This window comes from Euphorbia lathyris, chromosome 10, assembly GCF_963576675.1.
Source record: "Euphorbia lathyris chromosome 10, ddEupLath1.1, whole genome shotgun sequence".
Lineage (NCBI taxonomy): Eukaryota > Viridiplantae > Streptophyta > Magnoliopsida > Malpighiales > Euphorbiaceae > Euphorbia > Euphorbia lathyris.
Window position 1 is genome coordinate 43,420,198 of NC_088919.1, and position 12,762 is coordinate 43,432,959.

At 34.0% G+C, this 12,762-nt stretch overlaps 1 protein-coding gene across 3 annotated transcripts; it reads right to left on the reverse strand.

Annotated features, from left to right (window-relative positions):
* Window positions 1–5,538: 5,538 nt before the first annotated feature.
* LOC136209732 (uncharacterized) lies at window positions 5,539–9,186 on the reverse strand. 3 transcript variants are annotated; one of them, XM_066001308.1, is made up of 9 exons: window positions 9,005–9,186; window positions 8,655–8,928; window positions 8,450–8,512; window positions 8,278–8,317; window positions 8,140–8,204; window positions 7,799–7,915; window positions 7,552–7,680; window positions 6,763–6,833; window positions 5,539–5,899 (listed from the first exon to the last, which is right to left on the reverse strand). In XM_066001308.1, exons 1-8 carry the CDS (start codon window positions 9,076–9,078, stop codon window positions 6,786–6,788), a joined length of 810 nt encoding a protein of 269 aa, XP_065857380.1. In that variant the 5' UTR covers window positions 9,079–9,186; the 3' UTR covers window positions 5,539–5,899; window positions 6,763–6,785. The 3 variants fall into 3 exon arrangements, 2 of the variants coding, with proteins under 2 accessions (XP_065857380.1, XP_065857379.1); XR_010677655.1 differs by lacking the exon at window positions 5,539–5,899 and having other exon boundaries at window positions 6,600–6,833; window positions 7,783–7,915; XM_066001307.1 differs by lacking the exon at window positions 5,539–5,899 and having other exon boundaries at window positions 6,600–6,833.
* Between the last annotated feature and the right edge of the window lie 3,576 nt (window positions 9,187–12,762).

Below are 12,762 nucleotides of genomic sequence, written 5' to 3' on the forward strand. Positions count from 1 at the left end.
TGTTATATCGTACGGAAACGTTAACTATAAGGCAATCTGTTAAGTCAGCTTACTTGTGCAAACTGATTAACGGAGCATTCAAGATTAGTGATCTACTCACGTTTGGCGGATCGAGGAAATATATTAATTTTCAATACCCTGCGTGTCTCTGCGTGGATAATGTGTCTTACCTTCCCAATACAACCAAGTATAAAGCAAAAAGATGAATTTTTAATATGATGTCTCTATAATGGATAATGTGTTGTCCCTTTCCAATACAGTCAATAAACTTAAAATTTAAAATTTTAACAAAGTGGATATTAATTAATAATCGGTTTTGATATATGCAGCCCTTAGGGCTGCATATAAGCATTAAATACGATAGGATATTCTTTTGTATTTTCAAGATGTATATTTATTATGCATTGAACTTCTAAATACATCAAAAATCATTTAATACAATCATAAATTCTTTTATATTTTTTATATGTGCATTAATTTTTATTTTTTATTTTCTGAAAAGATATCTGCATTTATTATTTCGACACGTTATTTGTAACTGTGTTAGTAACAGAATAAAAGTTAAAAATAACTCGTCGAAATAACACAGTTACGAATAACCTGTCGAAATGATAATGTTTAAGTCTGACAGATAAAAGTTACACACAAAAAACTGCATACAACTCGTCAAAATACAATTAACTGTTTTATTATATCGACGAACTTCTTTGGAATATCTGATGTGATAGTCAAATAATTGTTAAATCAGTAAGTTCAAATTTTCTGTTGTGTACTTGACATTGTTAGGGTAAAATTGCACAAATTCATAGTTACGAGTAAATCTGCACTGTTCAAAAAATGTTGGAAGTTCAATGTATAATAAATGCAGATATCTTTTCAAAAAATATTATCATTTCGACAGGTTATTCGTAACTGTGTTATTTCGACGAGTTATTTTTAACTTTTATTCTGTTACTAACACAGTTACAAATAACGTGTCGAAATAATAAATGCAGATATCTTTTCAGAAAATAAAAAATAAAAAATAATACAAATATAGAAAATATAAAAGAATTTATGATTGCATTAAATGATTTTTGGTGTATTTAAAAGTTCAATACAAATAAATATATATCTTGAAAATACAAAAGAATATTCCATTGTATTTAATGCTTATATGCAGCCCTAAGGGCTGCATATATCAAAACCGATTAATAATTAATATGAAATATTGGATTTGTAGGCCAGTTTATCTTATGTAGTAGCTTATGTTTGCATCTCACGGACAATTTTCTAATATTGTTCTATTTTTATGTGAACAATAAATTCATATAGTACGGAATGTTTAGTAAAACAGTGTCACATTCATAAGATATCGGTGACAGAGATGTGTATGTTGTGATGGATGTATGGTCATACGAGAAAGGATCGGGTGAAGAATGAAATAATTAAGATGGAAGTAGGGGTTACATATATTGATACTAAAATGAAGGAAAATCGACTAAGGTGGTTTGACCATGTAAGACGAAGAACGTTTGATGCACCAGTTAGAAGGATTGAAGAGTGACAAAGGGATAATGGTGAGGGGTAGGACAAAGCTTAAGCAAACTTGGAAGATAGTGATTGAGAGTTATAGGAGTTTATTGGGGATTGAGAAAAATATGACAGTAGATAAGATGAAGTAGGGGAGAATTTATATCGTTGACACGAGTTGATTTTACGATTTCATATGAGGGTTCATGTTAGCCGACCTCGAATCATTTCGGGACTAAGACTTTGTTGTTGTTGTTCTATTTTTTATGCGAACGTGTACATTACATTAGTTATTAGTTAATAATCAAATTAGAATTCATTATATTGTCATTTTATTTTAGACTTCAAAATATTAATTTTGGACATTATTGTGAAGGAGCAGTTATTGAACTATGTTTCTGTTTCTAATCCCAAGACTTAGTTATTATTGATTAACTCGTGTTGGGTCATAAGAAGCCCTTTGACCTTCAGCAATTCTCGGACTTAAAGCACAAAGGTTGTTTATAATTACATTTTTACTTCAAAACAAAAGAACCTTCAACATTCAAGCCAGTTCTTCACCCTACTCTTTTTTTATAGCGCATTTATGCTTGTTCAAGTCCATTAGACTTTTATTTCTATAGATTCTTATCGTGTTCTTTTAGTTTTTCACAAAATGCCCAAACTTTTTTCTTCCTTGAACATTTCTTGGACCGACGACTCTAATGAAAAAGATAAGAACCATTTTGTTGAGAAAATAGAGGAATCTAATGTTTTTATATTCTTCTGAAACTTTCTAATAATATTCATTAATTTAATTGTTAACTAGTATTGTGCCCGAGCGTTGCGCATGTGATAAATCTTTTGTACATAAATTTAACATTTTAAAATTTTTAAAATTTTGTATCATTTATATATAGTGATATTAATATTTTGATTTAAAATAATTTAAATTTAAAATTTTTAAGTAAATTAACTAAGAACCGTTTATAATTCCTTGATAATAATTTTTGGAAGTTGTTGAAGTTATAATTAATTGGCCATGTTGACATGTTTGCAAATGTCCTTCATTTCCGTTCTTGTACATTATTTTTATATATATAATCTTGCCATTTTAAAATATTTTACTACACTTTGTAGCGATATTTTTTCAATCAAATTCTAGCTCTTCTCAAAAAAAAAAAAAATCACGTGCTTTCTAAATCCTTTGATAAATCCATGAATTTGAAATAAGTATGTCTTTCTTTTTAAATTTTATTTAGTTTATATAGTAGTTTGAAGGTTTAGATATTGTGTTAATTATTACAACAAAAAATTAAATGTGTTATAAAATTTTTTAGTTATATCGATTTTAATGCTATTTATTAAAGTTAAATGAATGTAATTTGAATGGATCCTTACATATTTTTTATCATTATATAATTTGTGTTCGTTGGGATATTTTGTAAATTAATTTATTATATCTATTAAATATAAATATAATTTTTTCAGTTAATTGGTTTTAATACTATTTATTAAATGAATGGAATTTGAATGGATCCTTACATATATGTTGTCATCATATAATTTTTTTCGTTTTGATATTTTGTAAGTTATTTTATTATACCTATTAAATATAAATTAGATTAGATATAATATAATATTTATAATTTTCTTTTGTTACTATTTTGGTAACTAATCAAAAAAGCCTCTAAAACTCTCCTCATCAATTTCTCTCTACTTCTACTATTATATATAAAATATAAATATAGATATAGAATCCATCACTAAAAATGAGAAAGAAACTTAGAATAGTAATCATGACAAAATATGAATTGAGAACAAACTAACTATTACATATAAAAAAAATCGAATAATTACATTGGGAAACATAACGATTTCCTGTAACTTTTTACTCTTTTGTTTTTCCCAATTTCATTTGTCCATGCCTCTTTTTATTTCTATCAGATTTATTCAATTGGAGATATCAAAGTCTAAATTCTGACAATTCTGGAAGAAAATGATATTAATACAGTTTATCAACGGAAATCGCTCCTAAATAAATTTGAATCTCTTAATGAAATCAGAACAAAATTATAAAAAAAAAAATTATATGATTAAAAACAAAACTAATACATAATAAAAAAAATAAAGGTCGATGATGACTTTGATTTTCAATGGCCAATGAATATAACGATAGAATATTATCTTGAGAAACATAACGATTTCCTATAATTTTTACTCTTTTTCTTTTCCTGATTTCAGTTGTCCATGCCTCTTTTATTTCCATCAGATTTCTTCAATTGGAGATATCAAAGTCTAAATTCTGACAATTCTTGAAGAAAATGTTGTTAATACAGTTTATCAATGGAAATCGGTCCTAAATAAATCTGAATCTCTTTATGAAATCAGAACAAAATTATAAAAAAAAAAATTATATGATTAAGAACAAAACTAATACATAATAAAAAAAAAAAAGGTCGGTGATGACTTTGATTTTCGGTGGCCAATGAATATAATGATAGAATGCTATCTATCATGCTTTATATATAGGTTTATTTGTGACTTTTGGATTTCCTTCGTTTTGTGTTTGTTCATCTTCCTGTAACTCTTACTTTATTTTATTACTTAATTGATGGACTATTAATTGAAAATAAATAATGTATTATAGTACTAATTATATAAAGATAATTAGAACTCATTAACTTATTTATTCTCTTTGCTCCTACGGTGCCAACTAAGCCAAAAAGCCTCTAAAACTCTTCTTGCAAATTCTCTATGCTTCCGTAATTATATATAGTATAGATTTTAATCATATAATTTTGAATAAAAATATAATAATTGAGAATAAAAATATCATTTAAAAAAATGGACCAACAAACTAATTTAAAAGGTTTATAACACTAGTTTTTTCCAAAAAAAACAAAAAAACTAATTGAAATCTCTTTTCACCAAAAACCTGGTCTTGCTCCAAATAGGGCAATGTCTGTCTCAACAATGGATGGTGTCCTCCTTTCCAATGTATTTAATAAACAAAAGGATGAATTTTCAATACAAGGGATAGTGTGCTCTCCATTTCCAATCCGGACAATGAAATTCATTATTATCGTCGTAATTTAAAGCTTTTTCATATTTAGGGTCCGTTTGTTTTACCTGATGTTTGCTGTTGCTGTTTCCTGTTACGGTTTGCTGTTTGCTGTTTGAAAAGGCTGGTGTTCCAAAAAGCAGGGATTCCCTGCTTTTATAAAAAGCTACTTTTCGGCTACAAAAGGCAAACAGGAGGTGTCTAACCGAACACCTTAAACTCTCCTTTTTAAAGTGAAAAGGCAAACAGGAGGTTAAAAAGCAGCTACCAAACACCTCCTTAATTTCTGTTTATTTCATACTGTTTTTATGATTATAATAATAATTTTTCGCATATTTTTATCGTTTCACATATCTAAATCATTTTTATGTATTTTCAGAGGAAAAATAAAAAATTCTTACACTATCCCTCTCCCTCTACCAACCCTTTCGTCTCCCCTTGGACTCGGATTGAACTTTGGCCTATTTCAACTACAAGCCATGCACTTCACCACAATTCTCTCCCTGCCAAATCACAAATATTAGCAAAAATGTAATTTGCCAGCCATCCGACCATCCATCAACAACAGTGACGGAGCCAGGAATTTACGTTCGGGGAACTAATTTCTAAAACTTCATTATTTTGATGTATTAAATGCTAAAAGATTAAAATTGCTCGGCTTAAAAGGAGTAGATATCTTTAGTGTTATATAAATCTAACGCTAATTTCTTAGAATTTTTTTATTTTTAATTATGAATTTCTTATAATTTTCATAAAATTAAGTTTTTTTAGTCATAAAAGTTTAAAAAAAAAAAACTGATTTAAGAAAAAGAAATTAGTTTTAAAAAGTTAATAAGTCAAAAAGAGATAGAAAATTCAATCAATAAATAAAAGCTTTAAAAAAAAAGTTTCAGATTTGAACCCATAACCTCTTGTATTAAAAAATGTAACCTAACCAACACAATTATCTTAAAGTATTGTAATAATACTACAAATACACCAATATGAACGAAAATTAGGGGGGGGCCACAACATATAAAAACACCACTATTTAAGGGTGGAGCCGGCGGCCGGAGGGAGGCCGGAGCCTTGATTCAAATAAATTTAAAAAGAAAAAAGAAAAGGATCAAACTTGTCTTTTACTGACAAATATGATGGTTCCTACATATTTGTTTCAAAATGTTCACGTTAATTCAGATCAATAACTAAAAATGGACAAAAACTACCAACTAATTATCAGCTTCAGAAAGTGTGATGAAGCAACGAATGAACTAAAAGCTTCATTGCTTTCGCATTTTATCACAGGCTCACTAGAACTTGAGCAGTTTGTTTCCAAATCCTCACGCCTCAAAGCAAAATATGCTCCTGGTTTAGAGCAAAATTACCATAACTCATTCATGAGGACATAAATTTTCAGTCTTATAACACAGAACCCACCAAGTCATCAAAGGGATCATTGCCAGTAATCATATTTGGTATTTAGCCGTCTAATACCAAATAAGGGTATCATCCACAATGATGAAGTAATATGATAAACTAGAGAAGCATGACAAGTGTTCTGTTCTATGTACATATGAAATCCCCATGTAGAGAACAATTTCAGGAAACAACAGTTCTCTATAGAAATTGAGTATTAGAAATGTCTAAAATGAGCAAACTGATACATAAGTTATAAGAGACAAAAACACCAGATAATGGTTATGTAGCAAGCATGTGGATAAATTGAAGTTATTGGAGATAATTTGCCTGACAGAACTAAAAGGTTGGCCCGGTGCATTACGCGCCCCCGCTAAGCGAGGGTCCGGGGAGGGGTCCCACCACAAGAATGTATTGGGGGCAACCCTTCCCCTGCCAAATTTTTTTGGCAAAAGGCTGCTCCTAAAACTCGAACATGTGACCTCTCAGTCACACAACAACACGATATGGTGCCCTCCTGAACAAGCAGAGGTGGCATAGATTTAACACAGTGATCAAATATAAAAAAAGCCCATTGACATCCATCTAGCCAGCCACAACTAATAAGAAAGCACCCTTGTTCGAGATTAAACTTCCAGACCTAGCAAGAGAGACGCAATTGTGAATTGTCCTAGAAGAATGCTAATCGCTTCATCGGAATGTCGAGTCAAATTCGTTTTTGATACATCTAATCATACACAGTAACAATGTGGAAATGAAATGAACTTTATATCATACAGTAACTTTTTGACTAAAATAAAGATCAGCCTCACCAGATTCAACTTAATAAACTGTTCTAATATTTGTTGAGGCTTCGCACATAATCCCTTGATCTTTTATCAGCCTGCATTTAAAACAGAGCAACAAACTGACTGAGTTCACCGAAGTGATGAGTAGGTGGTAGTTTTAAGTTTATGAAAGACAAGCTGCCTGGAGAAAGCAGTATCACCAACATTAATCCCATGTTCTACCTTCCAACTTCAGATAGTACTACTAACAATAACAAATAAAAAGATTCTGAACTAAGATTAGGACCATTTTTAGAAAAACCATATTCAACGCCTGCGCAAGAACCTTTTGCTTTCTTGTGGACATGGAATAGCAAAAGCTTGCATGAAAACATCTAGAAATCTGCCCATGAGATTTTTAAAGCATCTACAAGATTGACTGACAGTAAAGACTTGCTACTTATTAGTCATCATTTGCATCTCTTGTAACTGCATTCCATGTGAAACTTTCAAAATATTTTTCAATATATTGCTCTAAACCAGAGATTTATAGAAACCAGGATGCCGAAATTTTAATTGTTGGTTGCTTTATACTGCAGTTGGCATTTTAGCCAAAACTACAAGGATGGAATAAGCATCATAACAATTAGCATTTCTTAAGAATGATTAGCAACTCTGACGAGTCCATTATTACTACTAACATGATCAAACACAAGAAAACTAGTTTAAATTGTAATAGTGGAGTATGTCCAGGATATCAGTTTATGACTCCTTATGTTTTTCATTGTATCCTGGAGCATTCAGACAATGTAAAATTGCAACTTTTAACATCACCTGACGAATAGGCTCGGGTACACGATATTTGCAAGTCATTTTCACAATTTTGACGGCATTATCAAGTGATACACGATGACCAATTGAAATAAATATTGGCTTTACTGAGCCCTCAGTTGATCTCATTGCCTGTTACAAAAAAAAAAACCAACAAGAAAGAAACAAATAAAGGTTGATTTAAAGTGCTTATTATCCATATTAAAGTGCTTATGTAATCTATGTAGAGGAAACCTTTTAAATCCCGTACCACACCATGTATGCACCCAGAGCGTCCGGTTAAAGAAACAAAGTGTTTGTCACTTCTTTCTGTGTCTAGAAGAGATTTTCGGACTCCCTTTTCAGTAAGACCATCTATGCAATGCAGCTACAAATATTGAAATTGGATTTTTTCATGTTAAACACAAAAAACAAATGAAAAAGACAAGAAACAAATTTGGGGAATATGTTCGGAAAAGAAAGAAGAACAGTGGATTGTTTTGAATCCTAAAACAGCAGAAATAGAAATACTCATAGAATTAGTATCAACAAAAACAGTAAGATGGAACCTGGCTTTTACTATTAGATAGTGATTCTTATAAGAGAACTCACTTTCTTCCCAATCCCAATTGTGGGAAGATTTCCCAGAACACCAAGATGACAAGCTAAGCCAAAACCTACAAGAACTACACTGTTACAACTATAGGTAAAAACGTTCTCTTTCATAATAATGATTAAAAAGACACTTACCTCGAGGATGAAGCATCCCATTGCCATCAACCATTAGTAACTGTTGAACCATACACAGAGCCTCAATTTAGATTAAAATAAAAACATATCGCCTGGTGGTGATAAGAAAAGCAATTAGTGAAGTTCTTTGAGGGGTAAAATAAATTATCCTGCAACTAATTAAGAAATTCACCTGCGGGTAATAAGGATTATGATTGTTCTTCATCTTTTCAAGAAGCTGTAAAAGTACGGGAGCCTGAATTACGAAGAGTCAGCAAGCATACATATCAGTGTCGATATTCTGAAATCACTGACACTAAAAATGAACATCAAATATGAAATTGAAAATTTGAATGTGCACAAATCAAAATCAAGACACAAGAACATGAATTCGAAACCTCTCGGAAAGCAAGGAAACCAGCAATATAAGGGACATCGAGTGTGACGTGAGCAGAATCGTGGTACACAACTTTGCCGGTGTGAAAATCCAAAACAACGATTGTGCCACAAGCAACCGATTGGTCTTCCTTCAAGCAGCTCACATCAACCCCGCCGATATACTTCAAGACTGGCTGATCATCGCCGTCACCTGCGGACACAGTTTCCGATGTGGGCGGCTTCCAAGTAAAATCATCATCCATTATCAATCTCTGCTTAAGCGAATTCTGAATCCTGCAAAATTACCCGTGTGTATTGCAGGTAGGAATCGGGTAACTAACATCAATTGGAAGAAGGTATAATAACATACTCTTTCCATCTCTGTAAAATATCTGATTCGGAGGCTGATAAAGATGAAGAAGGTGCTTCTTCGCCACCGAACATTTAAACAATTTGCTCAATATATCTGCTCATTCCGCGAGACTACTCGTTGAAGATCAAACTGTCATCTCCTCTGTTTTCGATTTTCAGCTACAGAAATTGGAAGATAGTTCTTTCTCACGATTTAGGCTTAATACATTATTTAAGCCCTCAATTTGTAAAAAAAAAAAAAAAAAAAAAAAAAAAAAAAAAAAAAGTTTGATATGACCTCTCAACTTTCAATATGTTCCGATAACCTTTTGAAATTGTATAAACTATTCAATTAAAATTTAATCAATTAATCATTTAATTGTAGAAAAATAAATTAAATGCAAAAGATATGTTGTATACATTTTAAAAAAAACGAACCACGGTTAAGGTATACTATTCTAATATTAAAGAAGAAAAAGTTTTATAATTGAATAAGTAATACCAAATACTTCCATCTTTCTACCCTGATTAGAAGGCAGAGAAATAGAATTGAGGCCATTAAGGATTCTAATGGTGATTGGGTTTATGAAGATGAGGTTATTCGAAACTTAGCCCTGGATTTCTACAGAGAGCTGTTCAAAGAGGAACCTGTTCTTTTGGAGAGGGCTCACTCTATTGCTACATTTCCTTTAATCAGTGAGGATTGTAGTCAGGAGGCCTTTCAACCTATTTCCCGAAAAGAGATTGACCAAGCTATCTTCAGCATTGGGGCTTCTAAAGCTCCTGGGATTGATGGTCTTCCGGCGGGCTTTTACCATAAGCATTGGGATGTAGTGAAGGAAGGCATCTATAATTTTGTCTTGGGGGTGTTCAGTGGTTCGAAGGATATTGAGCTGGTTAATAGAACCCTCCTGGTTCTGATTCCTAAGATTGATAAGCCTTCTTCCTTTTTGCATATGAGACCTATCAGTCTTTGTAATGTTCTTTACAAAACTGTTACAAAGATTGTGGCTAATAGAATCCGTGGCATTCTTCCTGCGATCATTTGTCAGAATCAGGGTAGCTTTGTGCCTGGTAGACAAATGATGGATAATGTGGTGATCGCCCAAGAGATGGTCCACACGATGAAGATTAGGAAGGGGAGGAAAGGCATTGTGGCTCTGAAGCTGGATTTAGAGAAGGCCTATGATCGAATTAATTGGGATTTCTTGATGGAGAGCCTTGAGAGAGCTAGAATCCCGGACAGCTGGAGAAGTTTAATTAAGGTATGTATTTCTTCTCCTGTGTTTCAAGTTATGGTCAATGGGGATATGTCGGAGGAATTTTCCCCGGGCAGAGGAATCCGTCAGGGGGATCCTATGAGCCCTTTCCTTTTTGTTATTGCTATGGAGAGGCTCTCTCACCTGATTCAGGATGCGATTGATAATGGGAGTTTCCACCCTGTGGCGATCAACAGCTTCTGTCCCCAGGTGACTCACTTATTCTTTGCAGATGATGTCCTTATCTTTCTTGAGGGTAATGAGGAGCAGTTGAGAGTCATTATGGATATTCTGGATTGTTTTTGTTCGGCCTCTGGGCAGAAGCTTAATATCCAGAAATCTAGGATGATGTGCTCTAAGAATATGAATCAGAGAGTCTGTAAGAGATTAAGTGATCTCTCAGGTATTCCTCTTACTGATTCTCTTGGGAAGTATCTGGGCGTTCCCCTCCATAGTGAGTGTGTGTCTAAAGGCTCCTTCAAAGAGACTTTGGATAAAGCTAATTCGAAGTGTGCCACTTGGAAAGCCAAGACTCTGTCTCTCGCTGGCCGCCTCACGTTAATTCAATCTGTTAATTGTGCTGCTCCCAATCACATCATGCAGGCTTGTAAGCTTCCGGATCCTGTGCTTAATGATCTTGACAAGATTAACCGTAGGTTCCTGTGGGGGGAAGCTGCGGAGGGCAGGAAGATCCATCTTGTGCCTTGGAGTGAGGTTTGCCAGCCTAAAGATTCTGGGGGTCTAGGTATTAGGAAAGCAAAGGACAATAATAAAGTTTTATTAATGAAACTCCTTTGGCGTATGTGGCAAAACCCCTCCTCTCTTTGGGTTCGCCTCCTTTGTGGTAAGTATCGGAAAGACAAAATCTTCGGGGGCCCGAAAGAGAGAGTTGCTAATTGTTCCTTCCTCTGGAAAGGACTTAGTGCTGTGTTTGATGAGTTCTGCTCGGGAGTTGGCCTGGAGGTGGGGAATGGTAAGTCCATTAGTTTCTGGTTTGATAACTGGATTGGGGATAAACCGTTAATTGAGGTGTGTTCTTCCCCCCCGCCTAGTGATATACGCAACTGGAGGATTGCCGATGTGGTTGACTCGGAAGGGGACTGGATCTGGTCAAAGTTTGATACTTTCTTTAGCCTTGAGACTCTCCTTAGAATGCGGGGAGTGAAGGTGAGTAATCAAGAGGAAGACTTGGATAGGCACTGTTGGGCGCTGACTAACAATGGAGTTTATTCTTGCAAATCGGCCTTTGAAGCTTTCTCTCTCTTTAGATCTGATCCTCCCTCGGATGTGTGGAAGTCGATTTGGACCCTTAAAGTTCCTTTCCGTATTAGGAGTTTCCTGTGGCTGGGCGTTAAGGACAGGCTTCTTACTAATTCGGATAGGCACAGAAGGCACTTGGCTGATTCTGGAGCTTGCAGTAGATGCAGAGGCCATGTTGAGACTTTGTGCCATGCTCTTAGAGATTGCTCTAATAGTAAAGAGGTTTGGAGGAAAATTCTCCCACACCATATTTTCTCTTCCTTCATGGCACATTCTGAGGTCGACTGGTTCTCTGATGGTGTTAGAGGAAAGTTGCTTCCATACATGGAGCATGGTGACATTTTCTTTGCTATTATCTGTCACCAAGTTTGGAAATGGAGAAACGAGGAGATTTTTGGAGATAAAACTGTTTTTATGACAAACTTAGCTGATTTCTTCTCGAAAAAACTTTTCTCTATTATCGATAGTTTCAAAGGAGAGTCCCTTGCCAGAGCCTCTCAGTGTTGTGATGTCCATCTCGTGGGATGGAGCAGGCCAAGAGAGGGGGTTGTGAAGCTGAATACTGATGGTTCCTGCCTCAGTAACGGTAAGATTGCGGCTGGAGGTGTGCTTAGAGATGTAGGGGGCGTCTGGCTTTCTGGGTTCTCCCAGAATTTAGGGTTGGGTTCTTCCTTTTCTGCGGAGCTCTGGGCTATTCTTACTGGAATCAATCTTGCTAAAAGGCTGGGTGTTAAGAGGCTCTCTGTGGAGTCTGATAATTTGGAAGCAATCAAAATGATTTCTGAGAATCATTCTATGGGTCTTAACAGTCGCAACCTCATCAAAGCTATTATAAGGCTTTGCTCCTCCTTTGAGTTCGTAGAGTTCAGACACATTTTTAGAGAGCAGAATCGTGTTGCTGATCGCTTGGCGGCGGCGGGCCATGAAGGGACGTTAGGCGTTACTACCCTTCCTGTTTCCCCTAGTTTCATCTCTCATCTTCTCTTAGAAGATAGGATTGGGGTTAGCTTCCCTAGGCTAATTCCTGGGTAGTTTGTTGTTATTCATTTTTCTTTTCCTTTTCTACCAAAAAAAAAATAACTACTTTTTTAACATGTTTTAATCTATTTTATGAATTATGTAATAACATTTTATGGCACATGCAACATATTTTCCGTATTTAACTTATTTTTTTTACAATCGAGTGATTAATTAATTACATTTTACACAAGTTCAATGGGTTAACTGAATATTTTATACACTTTTAAGGGATTATCAA

What these genes read in the sequence shown, in the direction of transcription:
- LOC136209732 (XM_066001308.1), bottom strand. Translation starts at nt 9,078, where the DNA reads ATGTTCGGTGGCGAAGAAGCACCTTCTTCATCTTTATCAGCCTCCGAA. An exon ending in GTTTCCTTGCTTTCCGAGAG is followed by an intron (nt 8,513 to 8,654) that starts GTTTCGAATTCA and finishes TTCGTAATTCAG; the next exon opens with GCTCCCGTACTTTTACAGCT. An exon ending in ATAATCCTTATTACCCGCAG is followed by an intron (nt 8,318 to 8,449) that starts GTGAATTTCTTA and finishes ATGGTTCAACAG; the next exon opens with TTACTAATGGTTGATGGCAA.